At 40.1% G+C, this 25,899-nt stretch overlaps 12 protein-coding genes and 1 non-coding gene across 13 annotated transcripts; 7 read left to right on the plus strand and 6 right to left on the minus strand.

Annotated features, from left to right (window-relative positions):
* Nucleotides 1–991: 991 nt before the first annotated feature.
* ECM32 (RNA helicase) lies at nt 992–4,297 on the plus strand (the record flags this gene model as incomplete). The annotated part of the gene is made up of 1 exon (XM_056227589.1): nt 992–4,297. The coding sequence occupies one exon, from the start codon at nt 992–994 to the stop codon at nt 4,295–4,297; it is 3,306 nt and encodes a 1,101-aa protein (XP_056087396.1).
* A 563-nt stretch (nt 4,298–4,860) lies between these two features.
* Nucleotides 4,861–5,670, plus strand: BMH1 (14-3-3 family protein BMH1; the record flags this gene model as incomplete). Its single annotated transcript, XM_056227590.1, has 1 exon — nt 4,861–5,670. One exon carries the CDS (start codon nt 4,861–4,863, stop codon nt 5,668–5,670), a length of 810 nt encoding a protein of 269 aa, XP_056087397.1.
* Nucleotides 5,671–6,077: 407 nt separating this feature from the next.
* Nucleotides 6,078–7,340, plus strand: PDA1 (pyruvate dehydrogenase (acetyl-transferring) subunit E1 alpha; the record flags this gene model as incomplete). Its single annotated transcript, XM_056227591.1, has 1 exon — nt 6,078–7,340. One exon carries the CDS (start codon nt 6,078–6,080, stop codon nt 7,338–7,340), a length of 1,263 nt encoding a protein of 420 aa, XP_056087398.1.
* A 758-nt stretch (nt 7,341–8,098) lies between these two features.
* On the plus strand, nt 8,099–8,770 carry DMC1 (recombinase DMC1; the record flags this gene model as incomplete). The annotated part of the gene is made up of 1 exon (XM_056227593.1): nt 8,099–8,770. One exon carries the CDS (start codon nt 8,099–8,101, stop codon nt 8,768–8,770), a length of 672 nt encoding a protein of 223 aa, XP_056087399.1.
* A 183-nt stretch (nt 8,771–8,953) lies between these two features.
* ISC10 (Isc10p) lies at nt 8,954–9,757 on the minus strand (the record flags this gene model as incomplete). The annotated part of the gene is made up of 1 exon (XM_056227594.1): nt 8,954–9,757. The coding sequence occupies one exon, from the start codon at nt 9,755–9,757 to the stop codon at nt 8,954–8,956; it is 804 nt and encodes a 267-aa protein (XP_056087400.1).
* Nucleotides 9,758–10,099: 342 nt separating this feature from the next.
* Nucleotides 10,100–10,357, minus strand: SLO1 (Slo1p; the record flags this gene model as incomplete). Its single annotated transcript, XM_056227595.1, has 1 exon — nt 10,100–10,357. The coding sequence occupies one exon, from the start codon at nt 10,355–10,357 to the stop codon at nt 10,100–10,102; it is 258 nt and encodes an 85-aa protein (XP_056087401.1).
* Nucleotides 10,358–10,491: 134 nt separating this feature from the next.
* On the minus strand, nt 10,492–10,565 carry Skdi_5.trna20I. The gene has a single exon. It is a non-coding gene; the product is annotated as a tRNA-Ile (tRNA).
* Nucleotides 10,566–12,250: 1,685 nt separating this feature from the next.
* Nucleotides 12,251–12,961, plus strand: FMP10 (Fmp10p; the record flags this gene model as incomplete). Its single annotated transcript, XM_056227596.1, has 1 exon — nt 12,251–12,961. The coding sequence occupies one exon, from the start codon at nt 12,251–12,253 to the stop codon at nt 12,959–12,961; it is 711 nt and encodes a 236-aa protein (XP_056087402.1).
* Nucleotides 12,962–13,041: 80 nt separating this feature from the next.
* Nucleotides 13,042–13,677, minus strand: FAU1 (5-formyltetrahydrofolate cyclo-ligase; the record flags this gene model as incomplete). The annotated part of the gene is made up of 1 exon (XM_056227597.1): nt 13,042–13,677. The coding sequence occupies one exon, from the start codon at nt 13,675–13,677 to the stop codon at nt 13,042–13,044; it is 636 nt and encodes a 211-aa protein (XP_056087403.1).
* A 2,509-nt stretch (nt 13,678–16,186) lies between these two features.
* Nucleotides 16,187–17,761, minus strand: TOG1 (Tog1p; the record flags this gene model as incomplete). The annotated part of the gene is made up of 1 exon (XM_056227598.1): nt 16,187–17,761. One exon carries the CDS (start codon nt 17,759–17,761, stop codon nt 16,187–16,189), a length of 1,575 nt encoding a protein of 524 aa, XP_056087404.1.
* Nucleotides 17,762–19,043: 1,282 nt separating this feature from the next.
* Nucleotides 19,044–20,003, plus strand: PUG1 (Pug1p; the record flags this gene model as incomplete). The annotated part of the gene is made up of 1 exon (XM_056227599.1): nt 19,044–20,003. The coding sequence occupies one exon, from the start codon at nt 19,044–19,046 to the stop codon at nt 20,001–20,003; it is 960 nt and encodes a 319-aa protein (XP_056087405.1).
* A 1,670-nt stretch (nt 20,004–21,673) lies between these two features.
* On the plus strand, nt 21,674–23,377 carry SKDI05G2680 (sugar porter family MFS transporter; the record flags this gene model as incomplete). Its single annotated transcript, XM_056227600.1, has 1 exon — nt 21,674–23,377. The coding sequence occupies one exon, from the start codon at nt 21,674–21,676 to the stop codon at nt 23,375–23,377; it is 1,704 nt and encodes a 567-aa protein (XP_056087406.1).
* Nucleotides 23,378–23,789: 412 nt separating this feature from the next.
* On the minus strand, nt 23,790–25,298 carry SKDI05G2690 (mannitol dehydrogenase family protein; the record flags this gene model as incomplete). Its single annotated transcript, XM_056227601.1, has 1 exon — nt 23,790–25,298. One exon carries the CDS (start codon nt 25,296–25,298, stop codon nt 23,790–23,792), a length of 1,509 nt encoding a protein of 502 aa, XP_056087407.1.
* Nucleotides 25,299–25,899: the final 601 nt, after the last annotated feature.

Here is a 25,899-nt window from a genome sequence, read left to right on the forward strand (position 1 = left end):
GAAAATAATTTGACATCGACATCTCTGCCGTTCTAATCAAAGCAAACAGAGATATTCTGCAAAAGAAATCCACAGGGGAAATTTAAGTTTAAAATAAAAGTTCGTGATATAATAGAAATAATGTACACAACTTTGAATATTAGCATTACAGTGGTAAAATCTGTACTCAATTATCTGCAATACTCTTCTGGTCCTGTAAGTGCAACTTAATGGCCGTGGCACGGCCTAAAGACAACTATTTAGGAAGCAACTGTCAAACGGACGGAAATTTACGTCTTCAACCAACCAGTAAAACATTTCGTGACTGCCTCGAACTTCTTCAAGTCACATGTTTGCTACTTTCAAGGGGCAAGCAATGCATGTAGATGCGGAAGTCAACGTCACCATCGCAAGACATCCAAGAAGGTAACGCGTCAAGATGAAGAGAGGTTGTTATTGTCATTAAAATTAAAAAAATCATCTATTCTGGTCAGTTGCCGCATTACATTGCAAAACTTCTGGCACAAAAACAATACTAAGTTTGGTGAGTTTTTTATTATAGCCTACCCAAGAATCGATTAATTGTCTGAATTACTAGCAAATAAAAGTATGTGGAGATAATTATAATAATAGCCCCGCCTTTCGCGCTTATTCTGGTCTTGTTTTCAAAGGCTTCATCAACTTTAAGAAATTTCATTTCGCACAAGACGAATGCTGCTAATGTACGACCGCCCACACCAACCAATATAGTCTAGAAAAGCATTGTAGTCGCAAATCTCAGTTCATCGGTAACGTCAATTCAATACGCTTCTATATTCAGTTCAGAGAGGCCCAGTTATAGTGCTATTATTTCTTTTTTTATTTTTTTCCAAATCTGTGCTCGGGTAGTGCTCAAATTTCAATTTGAAGCTTGACATTGGTTAAGACAGACATGAATGTGGAGATGAGCCCACAAGTTTTAAGCAGAGTGTTGGTAACTAAACACGTTCATTTTGTTAAGAAATAGCACAACATGAGCTTCCAGTGTAAAACTTGTGGCCATACCTCAAATGCTGAGCAAATGATGAAGCACCTCTCAGCCACCAGACATAAAACAGTTTTCAATATTGCAAGTGATGAGGATATCTGTTGTGAAGAATGCCAAGATACAAATATTCACCAACTTCATATCATTAGGTTTGGGGGTGAGGATATGATCTTACTTTGTAATTCGTGCTTTCGAAAAGGATATTCAGAGATGGAACGTCCATCAACTAGTTATTCATTACAAAATGGCTCCATATTGAAATTTTGGGGTAAGTATGTTAAGGTCAGGGAGTGTTGCTGTGATAACTGTGGAGAGGAAACTAATTTAAACGTAAACAGAAACGCGGAAGTATTATGTGACAAATGTTTACCGAGCTCGAGTAAAAGCAGAGAATTTACTTCTGAAAAGAGTGGAAGATTTTTATACATCTACCTCGGATTCAAAGAAACACCTAATACTGCAAGGAAGCCCAGAGAAAGGGGAAGAAGAAGAGTTGGTAGAGGGAAGAATGGTGATAAGCATGGCAAATCCAAAAAGGAGAAGAAGGAAACTTTTGAAGACAAAATAAGTAGAATCGCCTACAAAGTGAAAAAGGAAAATAGCATTATTCAGAGCTCTAGTAATTCCAGTTTGAAAAACTTTAAAGGTTTCAGGGCAATAGAAAGCGATCCAAAAATTACTGCAAAAACAAACAAATTAGCGACCCAAAGAGGCAATCCTAGCTCATCGAATAGAAAGAAAGGAAAAGAAAACAAGACAAATTATAAGAAAAATATTGATCACCCAAACAGCATTCCAGAAGCTAGGAAGAAAAACACTAAGCGAACTCCGGCAAACTCTGATGTCAAAAGCAAAGTAAAATCGGATAAGTTACCCCAATCAAAAGCTTCGAATGAGGATGCGTCAAGTGCCATGAATGATATTTCTTTGAGAAAGAGTAAAACAGCAGATATGGATCAAAAGATCAGTACTAACGGTAAAAAAGGCAATGAAAATGCGCAAGAAGGCAACTTAAACTTGAATAGCCAAAAAAATGCACTTAACAGGAAACGGAATAGCCCGGCAGATGAACAAACCAAGAAATGGAAAGTTGGTTCTGATGCTGAGTATTCCAAGGAACCGAGCGTTTGTCTAAACGAAAAAATCACTATAACGGAAGAAAAACGAAATCACCAAAGAAAGACTAATGATGAATCAGTGTTGAAGGATAAATTCCCATCTCCAATGATACGTAGGAAATCAGAGATAAGTTCACATCAAGGTAAAGATGTTGAAAAAACCAAAGATGGAAAACTAATTTATGAAGAAGGTGAACCACTGACAAAATATAATTCCTTTAAGCCAACGCTCTCATATCCTGATTTGAACACGTACTTGAATGACTACTCTTATGCCATATTTTTGGAACAGCGATTAGAGAATGACTTCGTTCAAAATTTCAATATACTGTGGCCTCGCAATGGAAAAGACACAGCTTTCATCATCAATGTTGACAAGAACAACAACCGCGAACTTGAAAAACTGCTTCCTGCAAACTTACTCGCGCTCGGTAGACCAGCATTCAATGAGAGACAACCGTTCTTCTTCTGCACTCAGGATGAAACGCAAATTTGGTATATTTTTATTAAGGAACTTTCTGTTCAAAGAGGTAAGTACGTGTTATTGGTGGAGCTGTTTTCGTGGAATAATTTGAAATTACCGACGAAAAATGGATCATCTCAATTCAAGCTCTTACCCACTTCTGCACAGGCAAGTAGAATTTTGTTTGCGATGACCCGTATTACGAACCCAAAATTCATTGATCTATTATTGGGCCAGAAGCCCATTAAAGAGATTTATTTCGATAATAGATTGAAGTTTTCCAGTGACAAACTGAACCGCTCTCAGAAGACTGCTGTAGAACATGTTTTAAACAATAGTATTACAATTCTGCAAGGCCCGCCTGGTACAGGCAAGACATCAACCATCGAGGAAATAATCATTCAAGTGATTGAAAGGTTCCATGCATTCCCCGTATTGTGTGTTGCCGCGTCCAATATCGCAATTGATAACATTGCTGAGAAAATTATGGAGAATAGGCCCCAGATAAAGATCTTGAGAATACTGTCAAAGAGAAAGGAGCAACAGTATGGCGACGATCATCCGCTCGGAGAAATCTGTCTCCACAATATTGTGTATAAGAATCTTTCACCAGATATGCGGGTGGTGGCAAACAAAACTCGCAGGGGTGAGGTGATATCCAAATCAGAAGACGCCAAGTTTTACAAAGAAAGAAATCGTATCACCAACAAGGTCGTATCTCAATCACAAATCATTTTCACCACTAACATCGCAGCTGGTGGACGGGAATTGAAAGTCATCAAAGAATGTCCCGTGGTGATAATGGATGAGGCTACACAATCCTCAGAGGCCTCCACGCTAGTTCCACTTTCATTGCCGGGTATAAGAAATTTTGTCTTCGTTGGTGACGAAAAGCAACTATCCAGTTTCAGCAATATCCCTCAGCTAGAAACCTCGCTATTTGAAAGAGTCTTATCCAACGGCACGTACAAGAATCGGCTGATGCTAGATACACAGTACAGAATGCATCCGAAGATCAGCGAATTCCCCATAAAGAAAATCTACAACGGTGAATTGAGAGACGGTGTGACGGGGAAACAAAAGGGATGGCCTGGCGTGGAGCATCCGTTATTCTTCTACCACTGTGATTTGGGGTCGGAGAGCAGAGTGAGAAGCGCGCAAAGAGACATAGTCGGCTTCACGTACGAAAACAAACACGAATGCGGAGAGATCGTGAATATTGTTCAAATACTACTGTTGGACAAGAAAGTGCCGCTGGAGGAAATTGGTATCGTAACTCCGTATTCCGCGCAGCGCGATCTGCTGTCAAACATCTTGACCAAAAACACAGTCATCAACCCTAGGCAGATTTCCATGGAGCAAGAATATGACGAAATCGAGCTATTTAACGCGGCCGGTTCCCAAGGTGCCAGCAGCCTGCAAAACAATGTGATCAACATCGTCAACGGTCTGCACGTCGCTACCGTGGACTCATTTCAAGGCCACGAAAAATCTTTCATTATATTTTCATGTGTCAGAAACAACGCCGAAAACAAAATCGGATTTTTACGTGACAGGAGAAGACTAAACGTGGCATTGACAAGAGCAAAGCACGGACTAATCGTGGTGGGTAACAAGGATGTCTTAAAAAAGGGAGACCCGTTGTGGAGAGACTACGTCACCTACCTCGAGGAACAAGATGCCATATTTACGGACCTCGCGGCCTACTAGCCGACTGAGCAACATCATACCAAGATAAAAGAAAAAGGAAGTACCCGACTTTATGTATTGATTGCACAATACAGATAGATAAATAGATGCAGATAGATAATAGACAGATAGATAGACATGGAATAGTAGATTGAAGACGCGGGAGAAAAGGGAGGGGGGGGGGGGGGCAGGCCAAGCAGGCACGTGACGAGCTTCCTGTTTGGAAAGCGGAGAGCCACTTTGCGGAAGCTGTGCCGTCCGGGCCCGATGGCAAAAGAGGAAGCTCGCCACCGGGCTTCCTCTATGTGGGCGGGGCGCGGGGAGACAGAGGCAAAAAGCAAAGAAAAGCAAAAAACAAAAAAAAACAAAAAAAACAGGGGTAAGAGAAAAGACACGCTTTTCCACGCGCAGCAAAAAGGAAAAGGAAACTCTTTATTATTGGACCTTAAAACTGAAAACGAAACGAAGTGTAACATAAAACCGTGTGGTTTCTGCAAAAATAACTTACTTTTTCCTACTTTTCAAAAATAATAGCGCAAGCAAGTGAGAAAAGAAAGCAAAATAAAGATAAATTAAAGATAACAATGTCAACCAGTCGTGAAGATTCTGTGTATTTGGCCAAGTTGGCTGAACAGGCCGAACGTTATGAAGAAATGGTCGAAAACATGAAGACCGTTGCCTCTTCCGGCCAAGAATTGTCCGTCGAAGAACGTAATTTGTTGTCGGTTGCTTACAAGAACGTTATCGGTGCTCGTCGTGCCTCCTGGAGAATTGTTTCTTCTATCGAGCAAAAGGAGGAGTCCAAGGAAAAATCTGAACACCAGGTCGAGTTGATTCGCTCGTACCGTTCGAAGATTGAGACGGAACTAACCAAGATCTCCGACGACATTTTGTCCGTGCTAGACTCTCATTTGATTCCATCCGCTACCACCGGCGAGTCCAAGGTCTTCTACTACAAGATGAAAGGTGACTACCATCGTTATTTGGCTGAATTTTCCAGTGGCGACGCTAGAGAAAAGGCAACCAACGCCTCTTTGGAGGCCTACAAGACTGCTTCCGAGATTGCCACCACAGAGTTACCCCCAACTCACCCAATCCGTTTAGGTTTGGCCCTAAACTTCTCAGTCTTCTACTACGAAATCCAAAACTCTCCAGACAAAGCCTGCCATTTGGCCAAGCAAGCCTTCGACGACGCTATTGCCGAACTGGACACTCTATCCGAAGAATCATACAAAGATAGCACATTGATCATGCAACTGCTAAGGGACAATCTAACTTTATGGACTTCAGACATGTCCGAATCGGGCCAAGCTGAGGACCAACAGCAACAACAGCAACAGCAGCAACCACCTGCTGCTGCTGCTGCTGCTGCCGAAGGTGAAGCACCAAAGTAAGTATTCCGATAAATCCAAAGAAAAATCATTAAAAAAAAGAAAAAAATAAGAACGGGGGTGTAATAATTTATAGTTCATTATTGCCATTATATATCTATATCTATATGTATACATATATAACATCAACATACGCGTGTACACACACAAACGTGTGAGTATGTGGATGTATGTGTTACTTGAATTATATCGTTTTGACGTGTACATTTATTTAGCTCTCTTCTGATTCCTCCACCACCCCTCGCCTGCCCGGGTAAACGTCGCATCATGACTCCCGACAAATGATCCCCTCTGGCATAACAAGAAGCAACTCCACTTTCGTAACGGCAAAAACTTTTTACACTTATCACATCTCAAGCCATACAAAAGAGTCGTGTATAGCAATAAGAAGGGAAACCACGTCCGTGCCAATGCTTGCTGCTTCATTCAAACGCCAACCATCGCAATTGGTCCGTGGGCTAGGAAGTGTTCTCCACACTTCCACCAGGCTAGGCCATATTCGTACTATGGCAACTTTAAAAACTAACGATAAGAAGGCCCCTGAGGATATCGAGGGCTCGGATACAGTGCAAATCGAGTTGCCTGAATCCTCCTTCGAGTCGTACATGCTGGACCCCCCAGACTTGTCTTATGAGACTTCCAAAGCCACCTTGTTACAAATGTATAAAGATATGGTCATCATCAGAAGAATGGAGATGGCTTGCGATGCCCTGTACAAGGCCAAAAAAATCAGAGGTTTCTGCCATCTATCTGTCGGCCAGGAAGCTATTGCCGTCGGTATCGAAAATGCCATAACAAAATTGGACTCCATCATCACGTCTTACAGATGTCACGGTTTCACCTTCATGAGAGGTGCTTCAGTGAAGGCCGTCCTGGCTGAATTGATGGGCAGAAGAGCCGGTGTCTCCTTCGGTAAGGGTGGTTCCATGCATCTTTACGCTCCAGGCTTCTACGGTGGTAATGGTATCGTGGGTGCCCAGGTTCCCTTGGGTGCCGGTTTGGCTTTCGCTCACCAATATAAGAACGAAGATGCCTGCTCTTTCACTTTGTATGGTGATGGTGCTTCCAACCAAGGTCAGGTCTTTGAGTCATTCAACATGGCCAAGTTATGGAACTTGCCCGTCGTGTTTTGTTGTGAGAACAACAAATATGGTATGGGTACCGCTGCTTCGAGGTCCTCCGCCATGACCGAGTACTTTAAACGTGGTCAATACATCCCAGGTCTGAAGGTCAACGGTATGGATATTTTAGCTGTCTACCAAGCTTCCAAGTTTGCTAAGGACTGGTGTCTATCTGGCAAGGGTCCTCTTGTCTTGGAATACGAAACCTATAGATACGGTGGTCATTCTATGTCCGACCCTGGTACCACATACAGAACTAGAGACGAAATCCAACACATGAGATCCAAGAACGATCCAATTGCCGGTCTCAAGATGCATTTGATCGACTTGGGTATTGCCACTGAAGCGGAAGTCAAGGCTTACGACAAGTCCGCTAGAAAATACGTTGACGAACAAGTTGAATTGGCTGACGCCGCTCCCCCTCCAGAGGCTAAACTATCTATCCTATTCGAAGATGTCTACGTGAAAGGTACGGAAACTCCAACTTTAAGAGGAAGAATCCCTGAAGACACGTGGGACTTCAAAAAGCAAGGTTTTGCCTCTAGAGATTAATCAACCGCAGAGAAAATAATGGAGTAGAAAAAAACAAAACAATAATACTATGATCGCAAGATATTCTTTTCCAGAAGTACCATTCTACAGCAAAAAAATGTAAATCACGTATATTTTAATTGTATATCGAAAATATAGCTTTTTTTATGCCTTTTTGGTTTTCATTGCTTTTTCCCCCCACACTGTGCACTCTTTTTAACGCACCGAAATTAGCCGCCCAACTCTCAACTTTTGTATAAAAAGGAAAGGAAGATTGATTAAGATATAAGGTTCGGTTGTACTGTCTTGTGTACATCTTGGTTTGCTATGCTAAGTACCGACGTGCCCGAAAAACGATGTCTGTTACTGGAACTGAAGTGGACAACGATACAACAAAAAATATTCTTGGTGTGGATGAATTACAGAACTACGGCATCAATGCTTCAGATCTTCAAAAATTGAAATCAGGCGGGATATACACAGTCAATGTATGTTAAAGTGACTTTGCATATTGACGTAATGTTGTCTTTATTTTTTTTACTAACTTTTAATTGTGAGTAATTGCTCTTTGGTTAAAGACTGTTCTATCAACAACAAGGAGACACCTTTGTAGAATAAAAGGATTAAGTGAGGTTAAAGTGGAAAAGATCAAAGAAGCAGCCGGCAAAATCATTCAGGTGGGCTTCATTCCCGCCACCGTTCAGTTGGATATAAGACAACGTGTGTATTCATTATCAACCGGATCGAAACAATTAGACTCTGTCCTGGGTGGAGGAATAATGACGATGAGTATCACAGAAGTCTTTGGTGAATTCAGGTGTGGTAAGACACAGATGTCTCATACCTTATGTGTCACAACACAGCTTCCGAGAGAAATGGGAGGCGGTGAAGGTAAAGTGGCATATATTGATACCGAGGGTACTTTCAGGCCAGAGAGAATCAAACAAATTGCAGAAGGTTACGAACTCGATCCTGAATCATGTTTGGCAAACGTCTCCTATGCTAGAGCCTTGAATAGTGAACATCAAATGGAACTTGTAGAACAGTTGGGTGAAGAACTCAGTTCCGGAGACTATCGTCTAATTGTGGTGGATTCTATAATGGCAAATTTTAGAGTGGATTATTGTGGTAGAGGTGAACTAAGTGAAAGACAGCAGAAGTTGAATCAACATCTTTTCAAATTAAATAGATTGGCAGAGGAATTCAATGTCGCTGTATTTTTAACGAATCAAGTTCAATCAGACCCCGGAGCTTCTGCATTATTTGCGTCTGCAGATGGTAGGAAACCCATTGGAGGGCACGTCTTGGCACACGCTTCAGCAACAAGAATTCTATTGAGAAAAGGTCGTGGGGACGAAAGAGTTGCCAAATTGCAAGACTCTCCAGATATGCCCGAAAAAGAGTGCGTTTATGTAATTGGTGAAAAGGGTATTACAGATTCAAGTGATTAGACCTTTGTATATTGTATTTGATGAAGATTTTACATTGCTTTTTACGAAAACTTTTTTCTTATTTAATTATTAATGTTTTTGCATGATTCTATGTTCAATGAACTTAAAAACTGGAGTAATGCCATCATTTACGTAGAAAATACTGCTGGCAATTCTAATGCGTATATACGGAACTAAATATTACTACCGTGATATATTATTTTCTAAAGTCCTCACGGATGACATATTTTCAAAATCAAATGACTGAAGCAGCTCATCATCCTCCTCGGTAAACAGTTCGTTTTCAGACCCATTATCCAAATACCTCAAGGGACTAGTGTACGCAATTGAAGGGTACGTATAAAATAAAGTGCGTTCCTCTTTTAATTGAAAAAATCCCAAAGAATCCCTTGATAACAAATAATATAAAACATAATCCCTCTTTCTGACAAGATTCTTGAGTTCTTGATACTCTAATTCTCGTTCGAAAACCGGATATGTGCAAGCAATCTCGTCCGTTATAATAGCTTCTACAATAGCTTCGTAATCATCGGGCTCAATTCTATTTTCGTAGTTATACAGATGATAAAAGGGGCCACAGTCGAAATTACGGTCGCATTCGTCGAGAATAAGATCGGAATCGGATTGTAAATATATTATATTTTTTGGTGTGACAACAGTAGAATTCTCAGGCCCTGATATTTTCTGTATAAGTGGGGAATCCGGTATATAATCAAGGTTAATATCACTCAATTCATCTGATTCTAAGCCAGTACGAATTTCAGATCTGTCAGACTTCTCAAAGCTTACCTGAACCGGGATCTGTTTTGCTTTTTTCCCTTCATCCAGATCTTTTCTATGATTAAAGTTTAAATCACGAAGCCTTATATTGTCAGGATCCTTGGATTTTGTCGCTGTCTTTTCCTTTATCAAGAAACTGCTTGGTTTCTTATGTAAGAAAAGATGTGCTTGATTTTCATCTTGCTGCAATCTTCCATTGATATTCATTTTGGTCCTATATCTGAGAGTCTATATTGCAAGGCTTGCCGCAAGAAGTAGAAACTAAACGAGTGGTAATACAACTTCTAGAGGAATGTATGCCATAATCATGAAATAACCGCAATAAAATCTTTCGAGGGTGTCTTTTCAGAAACTTATCCTTTTTTCTTCATGCTTTCTTTGTGGCGTTTTCCACACTTAGACACACCATACTGACTACTTCGTAACAAGCGCAAGGCATGGAAATCCAGCAGAGAGAAAAGACAAATGCATGGAAAGTTTGTCGGGCATTAATGAAGTGCATCCATTTGATTGTTTACCTATTTCAACTGGGAAAAAGACACTGAAAAGCTATTTTTCTAGCACGTTACTAGATTTCATCAAATTGCCAATATAATCTTCCAGGTAGTCATTTTCCTGCTTAAGTTGCCCACAGACCTCTTGTTGTTCTAAAGTTTTATTCCACAATAAATCCAAAGTATCCTTCAAAAGTTTTGTCTGGCGTATCATCCTTTCATTTTTCGTTTTCACTTCTCTCTCGCCAACACTTGCTTCAGTAAGCGATTGGTGGTTGATTGGCGATTCTCCGCTCATGTTCTCTATTGACATCGTTCTACTTGTGCGTATCCTCTGTAAATGGACCAATAACTTAGTGAGTCTTACGGCAAGTTCTTTAGATTATTGACTGAAAAATAATGCTTTTGTTCTACACTTTTTTTCTTAGATTGCCAAAAGAAAAAAAATGGTCTCTAGCGGGATCGAACCGCTGATCCCCGCGTTATTAGCACGGTGCCTTAACCAACTGGGCCAAGAGACCAGTAATTTATATGTGAGTGTTGTATCTCAAAATGAGATACCTCAGCATTACTAGATTTATCAACCTAGACATAAAACATGTATGAAACACGTACCAAACAATAGTTCCAAAACAGACAAGATTGAGTATACTAGGCAGCCTACTTGCCTAAGATGAACCAAACCAACCAAACGTATAAATACCTGAACAATTAGTTTAGATCCGAGATTCCGCGCTTCCACCCTTTAGTTAGATTCAGATCTTATATAGATTATATAGGATAAGTAACATTCTGTGAATCACGTTAATAATAAGTCTGACAACAAGTTACTCTCCTAAACGAATTTAGGATTGTCAAGACATCCGGTATTACTCGAGCCCGTAATACAACAGTGAGAAACTCGATTGTTAACACTTATTTAAGCGTAAAAGGAAAAACAGCAATCATCTTCCCTCTTATATATTTGTTATGTAACAGTAATCAGCCATCCATCAATGTTGGAACAAGTAAGTTCATCATTATTCACATAACTAGTCCTTGTTTCAGGATGAAGAATGTTGAAATGACGTTCTATTGATGGGTGCACTTGGAGTCAAAGATCCATTAGTTGAATATCAACTTGGAATTTATATATAAATGATATGAGTCGTTACATTGAACTTATAGTAAATTCCCTAGGTTATTGTTATGTTGAACATACTTAATATGTCCAATCGGCGTGTGTTTTATATACCTCTCTTATATAAGTATAAGAAAGATTTCTGCTTTTATTCTTAATTAATACTACTAATTATCAACAATTAATAATATTATGTATATAGGATATACTAGAAGTTCTCCTCATGGATTTAGGAATTCACGAAAGGGAATCAACACTTTTACATAATCTTATTCTTATTTCTTTCTTCATTTTATACGTCTTTATTCATTGATCCTATTGCATTATCAATCCTTGCACTTCAGCTTCCACTAAATTTGATGACTGTCCTGTATCTTATTTCACTGGTCTAATAATTTTTGTCATCTTCTTAACACCGTATATGATAATCTTCTAGCTACGTGATTGAATGTATTAATCAGCTGTACTAGTAATTGATGGATAGTTGATTATTGTTCCAACAAAAGATATGTCGATAATTAGTAGTATTAATTAAGAATAAAAGCAGATCTTTCTTTCACAATCCGCGGGTTTTAGATTTTTCCAATATAGTAGTAAACTCTGGGACTTATGATAAGGCCAAAGTGACAACTCATATCTTCTGTATATAGATTCCAAGTTGATGTTCAATTGACAGACCATTAACTTAACTTGCACCACTAATCAAACAAGTCTAGCAAATACTAGGTATATGTCATTGGCCATCCAAATGTTCCAGGATGTAACTATTGTTACTCACGCGGGCAACGATAAACCCACTTGTCCCAACATGAACAATACTATCAGGGGGGGCGATTGATGGGCGATATTCGATTCATCCTTCAACACTTGATAGAACAAGTTCATAACTTCAAAGACTAACCCTCAAAAACTTCCTTATCGGCGCATGGTAGAATGTGTGAATTAAGAGACAGCATGTATCCCTGAAGATGGATTTTCAATGAGACCCCTTCGGAGAAGGGAAAATCAAGTTTACAAATTGCACAAAGGATTTTTAAGAAAAGCAAGAGAAAACGGTCGTATTGGTAAGGTGAAATAAGAGTAAAAATGCTTAAAAGAATTACACTGGGGCAGTTGAGAAAGTATACGAATGGCATTGTCTTCAAAACGGCCTCCAAACCTAAAAGAAAGTGGATTCCATGGTCAATTTTTGGTGCAAGCTTCCTTGGGGGATGGTACTTAACGCAGCACATGACATTCACAGACCTGCTAGCCTATTGGAGATATGACGCTCTTCCCAAGGATGCAGATGAAGTCCTCAAATATCATGCGGATTTGAACAGGCGCCTGAATGATTTATCTATCGTGAAACAGTTGGAGGAAGCTGGTTTCGTACAAGTGATTGCTAATGAAGACAAAAACTTGTTGGTGTCGAAGGCATTAAACACTCCTGGCGGGATTGCTATACCACCTAGAGTCTATTATAACCCAAGTAGACGTGAAACTGTCGGGCTATACCATTTAGGAATGAAACTGACAGGCTATCCCTTTTTGATTCATGGGGGCATATTGGCAACAGTGATCGAGGACCTGATGAAAGAAGCCATTAGACTTGAAAAAGGGACCAAAAACATAAACCAAGAGACCAAGGATTTGAGTATCTCATACAAATTCCCCACGCTGGCAAATCAGTTTGTTGTAGTAAGAACTACCGATCTTCAGCAATATGGTAACAAGACCAAATTAAAGGCCGAACTGATGGACCAAAGTGGCAATAAGACATTAGTCAAAGCTGATGCTACCTTTGCTAGCGAGTAGGAAAACCATAAAACAAGAAAAATAGACCATGCTGTCTGTTATCCATGCAGTGGCTATACATGTAAATAATATATATGGAACTATCTAACCCAATGTATGGAACCGTCTCCACAGACTATACAGTCCATAGGGAAATCGTGTTTCTCTAAAGGAATAGGCGAAGTGACTTGCTCCATAAGGCATAGCCCTACTAGGAGAGGTTTTTGACCTTCATGTAGTATCTTATAACGCTGGAAGAAATCGTCGTAGTAGCCGGCACCGTGACCCATCCTTGCACCGGTTTTAATATCGAATGCCACTCCAGGCACCAACACAAGATCCAAACTGGTGGCCTCATCGATGTGTGCTTCGGGCTCTCTTAGCTGATACGGACCTACAGGCCTCAAGTTGTGCACCATTGTCAAACTACTCATTCGATGAAATATCAAATGTGCATGATGGTCTTCCCGTAATTTAAAGTGCTTGGATTCGGAAGTATGTGTACATCTTGGCAAAAAGACCTCTTGCCCATCATGAAACAGGTTCTTTATAACTTCTTCGGTCATTACTTCTCCTTTATCCATGCTCATATAACATGCCACACGCCTTGCATTAATGGAAGCAATTAATGAGCGCACTACTTTAGAGATGGCATGCGATTCTGCAGCGATAGTACCGCAATCAAGGGCTCTTATTGCCGTTTTGATTTGTCGTCTCAACAATTGTTTAGTGACCATTACTTTTTTAGGCACATGTAGGTAGTACAAGGCAACCTCGTAGTCTCGATTTTTGTCATTTTATTGATTAAGTAATATTCGGAGTAAACTTCAAAAAATTAAATATATCGAGAGAACGATGCCTGCGATTGACTAGACAGAAAACATTATTCATCGTAAGCGTGTTGCTACATATAGAGTGGTAAAATATACTACTGCTTAAGTGTCTTATAAAGAGAGCGAATTTCGCAGGATAACGAGCAAAATAGTTTTCAGAAGTTGACGTTATATCGCTTAAACAGTGCCTGTGCGGCTAGGGCTTCATTGAACTAGACAAATATCAAATGAAGTAACTAAGCGGGAGCAGCAGTCGTAGTCGGAATTAAAAACAAATAACCATATATTGAAATAACAGGATATTCTGTCGAACTATAATGGCCTTACTGTCTCCTGAGATAAAGATCTGAAAATTAGCTGGCAGTCGATGTTGTGGTTGAACTCGAAGCAACAACTTTGGTGGTTTTTGAATAGACGGGCTGTGCTCGTTCAACAAATCATTGAAAAGGCTTTACTGCTGTACAACTACGATCAATTTACCTAATTACATATTTCCAGTGTCTTAACCATACATTATGCAAATAACAGAAGCTACAAGAGGGATTTAAATCATGCTGAACCATTTTTGCTACTGGATGTTGTTGATATCCGCTTCATTCTAAATTTCCAATATCATGGTGCCAAGGTAGGCCATTGTGATGCTGCGCTAACACAGCTGTGTCTTTGAATATATTAGTTTTATCATTATTTAAAATGGCAAAGATGCTGCTAAGAAAAGAAGTTTCCAAAAACGGGGGAGATCTGGAGTTCCTGATATTGAAAATTAAATTACGGGTACAAGTTATAGAATCCCATTTTAAGTCAGAATTTACTTTGACGCTAATCTCAGTTTAGATGAATTCAAATTGACACCATCATAGTCATATCAATGCTCATGCGTTAATTTTAGTGTTCCATTCAATCGAACTTGTGGTCTTCTCTGTTTCTCGAAGGAAGATATATTAAAAAAACTAGGGGTGCTAGGTTGCTTTGGTCGTGCCTAACATGATCGGCAACTTGTTCATTGATCAGTAGTTAATTGTTACGAGAAATAATACTAAAGTGGTTCATTTCGAATATATGCCCATCCTTGTGCCCAATAGGATGCGCTACCCAATATGCCACTTTTCGTTATACTGACCTAAACATATTATAAGTAATATGCTATTCTGCCAGTAAGAACAAGAACCCTTCTGAATGAAAATTAACCTTTATCGCCGGTTTAAAGAAGCCTCCTCTTTCTGGAAAAATTTATTTGGCACCTTATAATATATACGCCCTTGAACCGAAAAGTACGTCCTAATACCCAAAAAAAGCCGATTATCACTACGTGTTGCTCGTGCCTTCTTGATATGTAGCCATGGCTCCGCATCTAACGATACAAATCATTGGCGACTCCTTCAATATAGAAGACTGGTGAAGCAGCGCTTGAAAAACTGTTGACAACAAACTCGTCATTTCTTCCGATACTCGCTCAAACAAATACTTATTCGTTTCCTTCGCGACATCACTCCACGAATTTTCTTGCTCATTAAGAATGATTGACAAATATTGCATTTTTATTTTTGATCCGTATTACTTCACGTCTGAACTTTGGAAGTGTCTAATAACGGACAAAAGTGTCGCAAAAATCTAAGGGACCTGCCAAAAGCGAGAAATCCCGTATAAGCCCACGTAAAATACAGATCAGAAAGATCAACAATGAAAAATATTGATAGTTAGCTGTATCAAGAACCCAGGAGGATTTAAATTGACGAGAATTCTGAGAAAATGGGACATTTTTTGGGCTAATTTATCGCTCGACGCGTTTTCACTTCCATAAACTATCAGTGTGGGTAAAATAAACCCACTGTGCTTCTTCAATGGGAGATAGTGAATCTCAAGTGACTTTACCTTCGTATTTTCGTCTTCTTTCAAAAAAAAAGATTTCAGAAGGAATATTTGGAATCTCTTTGGCATATCGAAGCAAAAAAAAGAAGTGTCCACTTTTCCACAGTTTGCTCTCATACATGCATTATTTCAAATCCAGCGCGACAGCTTCCCAGTATTCGGTGTCAGCGCCTGCAAATCATTTCTTCAGAAAACTGAGTGAAACGGTTCAATAGAGTGAACCTGTGATGCAAGCAAGAACAAAAAAGAAATTGGATGTGCGAGATCATCGAATTGCGGGAATGCGCAAGTTGAATAGCAATATCAACATAACATAGTAATTCTTCTATATCTTGAAGGAAAAGGAGAATATTTCTTGAATAATTAAGGTTAACCTGTACCATAGCAGTGCATATATTTAAATACGTTCTTTTGAAAACGGCAGACAACGCTCTATACTGTTCAAAAACCACTACCTCAGGACCACACCATTCCGCATCATTTTGATTATATATAAAGTAAGGGATCACTTACTATGAAGACTCAACGTTCGCTTTTAAAATACTCATTTAGAAATGCCTAATTCAATTTCGTCCCAAAAAAGGTTTAGGAAGTCCGGCAAAGAGTCTGAAGTCACAAAGTTTTCGAGACTTATAAAATCCAGTCCAAGAGAAACACCGGAGCTATTGACTGGAAATCCCTCATGGTGGAGTGTACCATCTTTTTTCCCCTGTACACCTATATTGTTATTTACAAAATCACCCATGTCCCTATCAAGAATATTGAGAATTTCTTTGCGAAAATTCGATTCCTTATGATCGCCTATTATGTTTTCATACCAGACACATGCAATATCCAACACTGCTTTAACAGCATTTAAACATGCCTGGCCGTATTTTTTTAGTTCGTGGAACAGTAGCTCCTCAGAAATCTTCTGTGATCGCATATATACCTGGCAGCAAATACGAGTTAGGATAAAGGACATTGTTGTACCATTTTTCAACTTTTTGTAAAATGCGTTGTTATCGTTGACGTCAATGTTATTAGAATTTATCAACAAATCATTGTATAGAGCAATCACACCACACATTAAGGATAAATGGTAAATCGGATCTTCTCTGGAGTTCTCAATAAAATATGAAGTAATTCTCAACAAGATTGCATACAAGAACCACGAACACTTCATGATATGAAGTGAATCCTTCAGCCTGAGAATTTCCGTTAAAATATCCACAGAAGTTTCAAAAGTTTGAAGCCTTGTTTGTTTTATACATATATCGAGACCAACTTTCTCACTTGATTGCAAGAGGTTTTGGATCCTCAATATCAAACTTTCCATTCCTTGAAAACAGCAAACTTTGGAGAATTCAAAATGTGTATATAATTCAAATATGCGACTGTTTTCAAAATGTTGCTTGAGAAAAGGGATTAATTTATCTTGTACGCCCAGAAAAATCCTTCTTATCTTGAAGAACTCCACCTTAAGCTGCCGTGCTGTCCTATTTAGGTCTTTCGCGTCAGGCACTGCAAATAATCTGTAGTCTGTGAATTTACGATTATAAAGCAACTCAAAGAATACCGTGGTAATTAATTTTGCCAATAGTATATAACCAAAAGAAACACAAATATCAAGTTTCGTTGGATCGAGTTTGACTGAATCTATTAATGTGAGACAATCCATCGAATCATCTACTCCCAGCCCAATTACTTTTTTGGGAAAGAGACAAGAAGTCATTTCATCTGAAATCATTGGTTCCTTACCAGAATTTAAAGTGTACCATCTATCCCACCAATAGCAATCCCACCATAACTTACGATTTTCTTCTGCAATTTCCTCTTCTTGGCCAATGTAGTATTCCCAACGATTTAAACCGGCATCTAAACTTCGCCTGGACATAGTGCAAATAATCCTTCCCAAAACGAAATAATCATCAATCCAATATCTATGTCTTATCAGAGAAACTAACCCCTTCAATATAACCAAGTCGTGCACTGCTGAAAATATCGATCTTTCAAAATACTCTACACAAAGACAAAAAATCAATTCATCCTGCTCAAGAAATCTTTTCAAAGATAAAGAACTCGGATTTGTATCAGCCAGAGTATTGTGGTGCTCTTCCATAAGAAGTACACCGTACATGAATCAATCTGTCGGTTTTTCGAATTTAAGACTTTGAGAACTGTTCGTACGCTCTTTGATATCACCCGATATGTTTGACATAATGTGCTGAATGAGCGCATCATCCCCACAAATAAGTCCATTTAACTTTGCGTAATACTCAAGAGGAGGCATTGATGTCACTCTCGGATCATTACGTCCGGCAGAGGTAGCATCAAGAAACTTTAAAAACAAATAAATCGTTTCTCTCGTACCCCTATCATCTGAACATGAAATCAACCAGAGGTGGTAAAATATAACAGCGGCGAATAGACTCCAAAATATATACCAACTTTTTGTGCAGTATTACTTTCAAAGGCATTGGAGAATCTGTTCAAGCAGTTGGACTGCTTCCCAATGATTTCTGTCTCTATCGATTTCGCTCCATTATAAGAACTGACTTCCTTGCTGTCCAGATTAAGGTATAGCTGAGGCTGTATTTTTTCAAGCTCAGAGCAGATATTGCCTAAACCTTTCTGTAAAGATGCCGGCGCGCTTGACGGCAGTTGAGTTTTCAATTTTTCTATAGTACATTTCACATCATCCAAATCATTACTGAGGCTACCAGTATATTTAAAGAAAGCCTCAAGAGGTTCACAAGGTTGGTTCTTATATCTGCATTTTGATTGAGATCCTATACAACCAAAACATGGCTTTTTACTGTCACATTTTACCTTTTTCCTACGGCATCTTTCACAGGCTTTGGACACCCTCGAACCTTGCCTTCTCAGTTCCTTTTTTGCCGCCATTTCATTAACAGACGAATTGCGTACTTTAAGCGATATCTTACTGAAAATATCTATTAGATGAAGTTTGCAGTTGTTCAGATATACTATGGACAAGGGAATTTTCACACTTGCATCAATTATAGATTGACGTTACCCGGTCTCATAGATGCACTTTTTTCTTGATAATCGATTTTCCATTTGGACTAGTGCGATCGTGTAGTATAGCGCATGTTTAAGGTTTCAGCCTTGTTTTCGTACGCCGCGGCAAGGAACTTTTTCTCGATACGACGTGAGGCTTCTCTTTGGCAATGCCGCGGCAAGAAGTCAATGCTGGCACAATAGATTCTCAGCCTTTTCAACCAAATGCAGTTTAAATCATGAAATGCCAAGAGGCCAAAATAATGAATATAAAAGCACTTACCGAAACGTAGCATCTAAATTCCTGCATCTCATCTATCAATGTTAAAATATCAGGTTGAGATAAGCAGTTCATATAGCTCTTTGATAGATCTTTTACTGTATCTTAACATTCAATAATGTCTACTGACTCCGACTTTGTTCTTTACCATTATACGCCCAGCAAAGGAGCTGCGATTGTGTTTGTCGTGCTCTTTATTTTAATGATAGTTGTTTATGCTGTGCAAACTTTTAATGCTGCGAGAAAGGCTTCCAAAATAGCTAGATATAACTCATTTGAGCCATCGGATGATAAGATAGATGATAAAACAGATGACAAGACAGATGATAAGTCTGTTATTTTTGAAAATAATGATTCCAAAAAAAAATTCAAAGTTTTGTCGACAGTTTGTGCATTTATACCTTTTTTCATTGGTTTCATCATGGAGTTTATTGGGTATATTGGCAGAGTATTATCTAGTTCCGATCCTACAAAAATAGCGCCATATATTATTCAATCCCTCCTTTTATTGGTGGCTCCAGCGCTAATCGCTGCGACTATTTATATGGTTTTTGGAAGACTCTTGAATGCTATGAGATGCGAGTCTTTGATGCTAATCTCCGCACGTTTCGGTACGACATTTTTTGTCGTTGGTGATGTTTTTAGTTTCTTTTTACAAGCAGCAGGCGGTGGGCTGATGTCTAAGAAAGGATCGACAAAGACCGGTTCAAACCTCATAACCGCTGGCCTTATTGTACAGATAGTTTTTTTTGGATTTTTCATTATTAATGAGATAAGATTTTCAATTAGCGTCAAAAAAAAATGTTCGTTCTACAGTGGCATTTCCAGAAAATGGTTCATTGTAAATGCTACCCTATTATTGAGCAGTGTCTTGATTTTAGTACGTTCTATCGTCAGAGTTGTTGAATTTATTCAGGGATTTGATGGTTTTATTATTTCCCACGAGTATTTCATTTATGTCTTCGACGCTGTGCCAATGTTGTTGGTGATCATAGCATTTAGTGTGGGTTCCTTCTTTGGCAATGTATTTGATGTGATAGCAGAATGTCAATATTCAACTTTTTCAGATTCTGCATAGGGATTGTATACTCAACTAAGTACACTTTTATCATATTTTATTCTCGGTTCATCACAGGTGATTGAATGTATTTCACAAAGGTAGACGTTAGCCAAGTATTAGAAATACAAACACTTTTCACGCCCTTTACTTTGGTTAATGAGCGGATCTCCCACTGTTGTCACATACAGTATTTTATAGTTACTACCATAGCCCAATGTTTTGAACATGACATTAAACACATTGTGATAGGCTTTGGGACCTACAGGATAGCACAAAAAGCAATGCCATACATGGTTCATACACCCGCAAACCGTACCAGTGACTTATAGCATCAAGTACATATATATATTAGTAGTGAGCAGTATCAAAACGCTAGAGCACTATAAAAACATTGACAATCAGACAATGCAGCGGGCTATAGTAAATTACCAATAGGTAAAACTTATCATGGTAAATAAACTCTGAAATGGAAAAAAATAACGTAATCAAAGCCACTAGCAACAAACATAAACTCATTAGTAATAAAAAAGCCAAAATATTGCAGCTTGTACCAAGGAACGTAGAGAGAAAATGGTATACCATTCCATAATTGAAATGAGGAAAAGAAGCCCTATTCTCAGAACCTTAAAGTAGATTATTGTAGAAAAAAGTGTTTGCACAATTGATCTCAGGTAATCTAACCAAGAATTGCAGAGAAGGAAAGGGAATTTACTGCTGAGCACAACAATATGTCCTCACAATAACAGAAAAAAGGAAAAAAGGAAAAAAGAAACACACTTTTTTTGTATAGGTTGCGGACTGCCTCCCAAAATCACTGGCAAGGTCGACCTTCTGCCAGTATAACTATCGGTTTCCCAAAAGAGTGGTTGGTTTGTGAGGATTAATTGCCGCATTTCTGAGCCACTGCGTTCATTGCTGTGCTTGAACATGCTCGCGCTATTTATTAAGACACTTCGTAGAGTACGCACTGCGCATCTTCGTCGTATACGAAAGCTCAAAAAGCACAAAGCTCCCAGTAGCCATAGATTTTTAATCACCGTTTCATTCACTGGCTGTTAGCCCATTACTTCTGTTGTAAGAACAAATTTCTTTCTCGTATGATCAAGGAATCTTGCCAGCGGCATTAGTTCGGTGGATACGCAGTCAATTAACTTAGTTTAACTTTCAGGACCACCGAGGGGCGCATGTCGGACTTAAAATCTAAAATACCAAACTGAATAGTGGGGGTGGGGTATGCGTTTTTGTGTGCGTGGGGTAGCCGGAATCATCTACAAAGGCACAAAGGCACAAAGGCACAAGGCCGCGTGGGGTGACTTTACTGTGTACAGGTTTGTCAGCAGGCTGGCCTCTGAGTTTGAATGCTGCCTGGTCCAATATGACGTAAACTTTCGAAGAAAATATTAGATAATAGTATCCCTGACTGCCACCTAAGACCGGAAGAAACCCCATGAAAGGAAAGTGGTGTTTGAAGCCGGATCTCCCTCAATGTGTGCAAAAATAAAACTGCTGCTCGATCGAAATTTATTGTCTCAATGGTGTGAGACTGCTGCTTCATACTCCCGAACAATTGAAATTAACGAGAGGTATAAAAAGGGAAGGTAACATGAACTTATACCAGATTGAATCAAACTTCCTCTTTTGATAGATCAAAACATAACAAAATAAAACAGAAAAGGAAAACAAAAAAAATGTCTAGCTCGCAATTAGCTGTTGAGAGTGATGCAAATATTCGAAATGCTTCTGATGCTGACGTTCATGTGGCACCACCTGTAGAGAAGGAGTGGTCGGATGACCTTGATGAAAACGAGGTCCTGAATATAGGGCAACTGGAAGCCCCAAAGAGAGGTTTTCTGGGCTATCTTACCATCTACCTACTGTGTATTCCTATATCTTTCGGGGGGTTTCTACCTGGCTGGGATAGTGGTATTACCGCAGGCTTCATCAACATGGACAATTTCAAAATGAACTTCGGATCCTACAAGCACAGCACTGGAGAGTATTATTTGAGCAACGTGCGTATGGGTCTTCTTGTAGCAATGTTTAGTATTGGGTGTGCCATAGGGGGCCTTATTTTTGCCCAACTGGCCGACAGAATAGGCAGAAGGTTAGCAATTGTGATCGTGGTGTTGGTGTATATGATCGGTGCTATTATTCAGATTAGTTCAAGCCACAAATGGTACCAATACTTTGTTGGTAAGATTATTTACGGTCTCGGTGCTGGTGGTTGTTCGGTGTTGTGTCCGATGCTTCTGTCTGAAATAGCTCCCAAGGACCTAAGAGGTGGGCTTATCTCGTTGTATCAACTGAACATGACCTTTGGTATCTTCCTAGGTTACTGTAGTGTTTATGGGACAAGAAAATACGATAACACCGCACAATGGAGGGTGCCTCTTGGGCTATGCTTCTTGTGGGCCCTGATTATCATCATTGGTATGTTATTAGTTCCAGAGTCACCAAGATATCTGATCGAACGTGAAAAACATGAGGAAGCACGTGCTTCCATTGCCAAGATCAACAAGGTTTCAGCAGAAGATCCATGGGTACATGGAGAGGCAGAAGCAATTATTGCTGGTGTGCTTGCCCAAAGGGAGCTAGGGGAAGCCTCATGGAAAGAGCTTTTCTCAGTGAAAACCAAAGTGCTTCAGCGTTTGATTACCGGGATACTTATACAGACCTTCCTGCAACTTACCGGTGAGAACTACTTTTTCTTCTACGGAACTACCATTTTCAAATCAGTCGGGCTTACTGATGGTTTCGAGACCTCAATCGTCCTGGGTACAGTGAATTTCTTTTCCACTATTATTGCCGTTATGGTCGTGGACAAAATTGGTCGTCGTAAGTGTCTGCTATTCGGGGCAGCTGGGATGATGGCGTGTATGGTCATTTTCGCAAGTATCGGTGTGAAATGTCTTTACCCACACGGTGAGGATGCTCCTTCTTCGAAGGGTGCAGGTAATGCTATGATTGTGTTTACCTGTTTCTACATATTCTGCTTTGCAAGTACATGGGCTCCTGTTGCTTATATTGTGGTTGCCGAGTCGTTCCCTTCGAAGGTCAAGTCTAGAGCTATGTCGATTTCGACTGCCTTTAACTGGCTATGGCAATTTTTGATTGGTTTCTTCACACCATTTATTACCGGATCTATCCATTTCTACTATGGTTATGTGTTTGTGGGCTGCTTGGTTGCTATGTTTTTGTATGTTTTCTTTTTCTTACCAGAAACAATTGGGTTATCCCTAGAGGAGATTCAACTATTGTATGAGGACGGTGTGAAACCATGGAAATCTGCATCTTGGGTGCCACCTTCAAGGAGAGGAAGCTCTTCCGAAGAAGTTGCGACTCAGAAGAAGGACTGGAAGAAATTTTTGAAGTTCTCGAAGAGTTCTGATTGATCTTTGAGTGCATATGTTTGTCTTGGGAGGGCAACGTTGTATATTATATCTTACATAAAAATATGTTACTTTAATTTTCACGAATTTATGAAGAGCCTTGGAGATTCATGCTCATACATATATATCTGTATCACGAAGAAGTTCTCAACTGGTGTAACGTAGTGCGCACTTCTTTTCTTTTTCATTAATGGAGGCGGAGAACTATAATGCTGGAAACGTAAACGGCGATACCAATGGCGATGGTGATGGCTACACAAGATGGAAGTTCTTGAGTACTTGCTAAATGAAGAGTGCATACTTACAGGCATGTGACACGTTACTTGACTAACAAAACTACAAAACATACAAAAAATACATAATCTATACAAGATATCTAATCATTACTATCGAGGTGCGCAGATCGTTTTCAAGCTCACACTTGATCTAGAATTTCGTTCACAGCGGCAAGTGGCCCTTTATCATAGACTGTCTCGAGCGAGTGGGTTAACTGCGCAACAAAGGCCTTGTTTTCACGAATCTCAGGACTGAAAAGAACTTCGATGTTCAGCAATTCGTGGGGATCTCTACCGCCCTTAACGGCAGCTGCCTTCAAAATTGGGGCCATAGGGTCCTCAATTTCAAATGGTTTTCCGTCCATGTCAACACCGGTCAGATAACGGAACCAACCAGCGACACACACGGCCAGCAGCTTGTACTTGCCATTTGGTTTACGTAGCTGCTCGTAGATGGAGGGTAAAACGTACTTAGGCATCTTACCTGAGCCCATCAAACAGATACGGGCAACGGTGTCCTGAATTGCTGGGTTAGAGAATCTTTCCAACACAGACGCAGTGTACTCTTCGAAATCGACGCCTGGCACTTTGGGTAACAATGGGATAACTTCCTCATGCATTAGAACACGGATATACTTGTTGATAGTTGGGTCGTTGACAACCTCATGTATATAGGTGTAGCCTGCCAAGTATCCCAAGTATCCCATAGCGGAGTGCCCACCGTTAAGCAGACGTAGCTTCATCAATTCATAGGAGTCCACGTCCTTGACAACCTGGACGCCAACAAGTTCCCAAGGAGGACGACCGTCAGAGAAGTTGTCTTCAAGAACCCATTGGATGAAAGGCTCGGCAACAACCGGACATTGGTCCTTAATACCCCATGTGTCAGCGACGTACTTACGCTCCTTGTCGGTACAGCGTGGTGTCACACGATCAACCATGCTGTTGGGAGAAGTGACCTTGTCTTCAATCCAAGCAGCGAATTTTTCATCCTTCTTTAACTTGGCAAACGCAACAAGCATAGTCTTGACTGTGACACCGTTCTGGGGCATGTTATCGCACGACATGATGGTGAAGGGAGTGAGGCCTTTTTTGTAACGCAGTAATAGAGCCTCATACAGGTACCCGTAGAGAGTGTCCGGCTTCTCTGGGTGATTCAAATCGTTGACAATCTCGGGAGCATCAGCCATCAAAGAGTTTGTTGCCTCACTGTGGTAGTAACCGTTTTCGGTGACGGTCAGAGATACAATGTGTGTGTCTGGACTGGCCATCTTTTCAATAACAGCTCTTGGATCATCGGGTGCGTACATATAGGCGGTGATGGAACCGACAACGTAGGCATTGGCGTCTTTGATACCGCGCTCCACGACGGTGTACAGGCAATCTTGGGCCTTCATGGCATCGCGCATAGCAGCATCTGCCTTCATTAAACCAACACCGCAGATGGACCAGTCTTTCAAATTGTGGTCTTGCATCAAGCGATGCATGAAAACGGCCAAATGGGAACGGTGGAATGCACCGACCCCTAGATGGACGATCCCTTGTTTAACACCTTCTCTGTTGTAAGTAGGTATTGGTAAGGCAGATTGAAAACTCTTAAGAGTTTTAGCGTTCAAACTGGCAGTTTTTGTTTCGTTTTGTTTTGTCATTTTCTTATATTGTTACTTTTTTTCCTTTTATATCTATTTTATCTCTGAATGTGAAGAACAATACCGAGAAGAAGCCACTACCAATTCTACAATTCTACAATTCTACAATCGCTGCTTGCTATTTATATGTGAAACTCAATGAAGTTGAGCGATATTTCAGATTCCGAGCAGGTAGTCATCCCATCTTTTCCCACCTCCCTGAAACATGGCGATTTCTCTCTTAGCTAACGTAATCTAGCAGGTTGTTTCTGTTCTCACCGAGACGTGCGACGCAAGAGAACGTACGAGATCTCTGTCGCTACTTTCCCCCCCACAATTAGTTCGAAAGCTGAACTGATTAGTTTCTGGCGAAAAGCTTATGCGATGACGTATGCTTGTGGTGCGTGCCGCAACCAAAAATGGCGAGCTAAAAATACAAGAACAGTTAATGCAAGGAGAGTTGTTTGTTGGGCTCATTCTACTGCAACGGCACCCACGCCAAGAAAACTAGCAACTGAGTGGTGGGGTGGCGTGGGGACGCAGGCACAAAGGCAAAAACCAAAAAGGATTCCGACAGGCACAACGCCCCCACGCTGCATTACCCCGCGACCCCTTATTTGCT

The sequence above is a fragment of the Saccharomyces kudriavzevii genome (assembly GCF_947243775.1).
Source record: "Saccharomyces kudriavzevii IFO 1802 strain IFO1802 genome assembly, chromosome: 5".
Classification (NCBI taxonomy): domain Eukaryota; kingdom Fungi; phylum Ascomycota; class Saccharomycetes; order Saccharomycetales; family Saccharomycetaceae; genus Saccharomyces; species Saccharomyces kudriavzevii.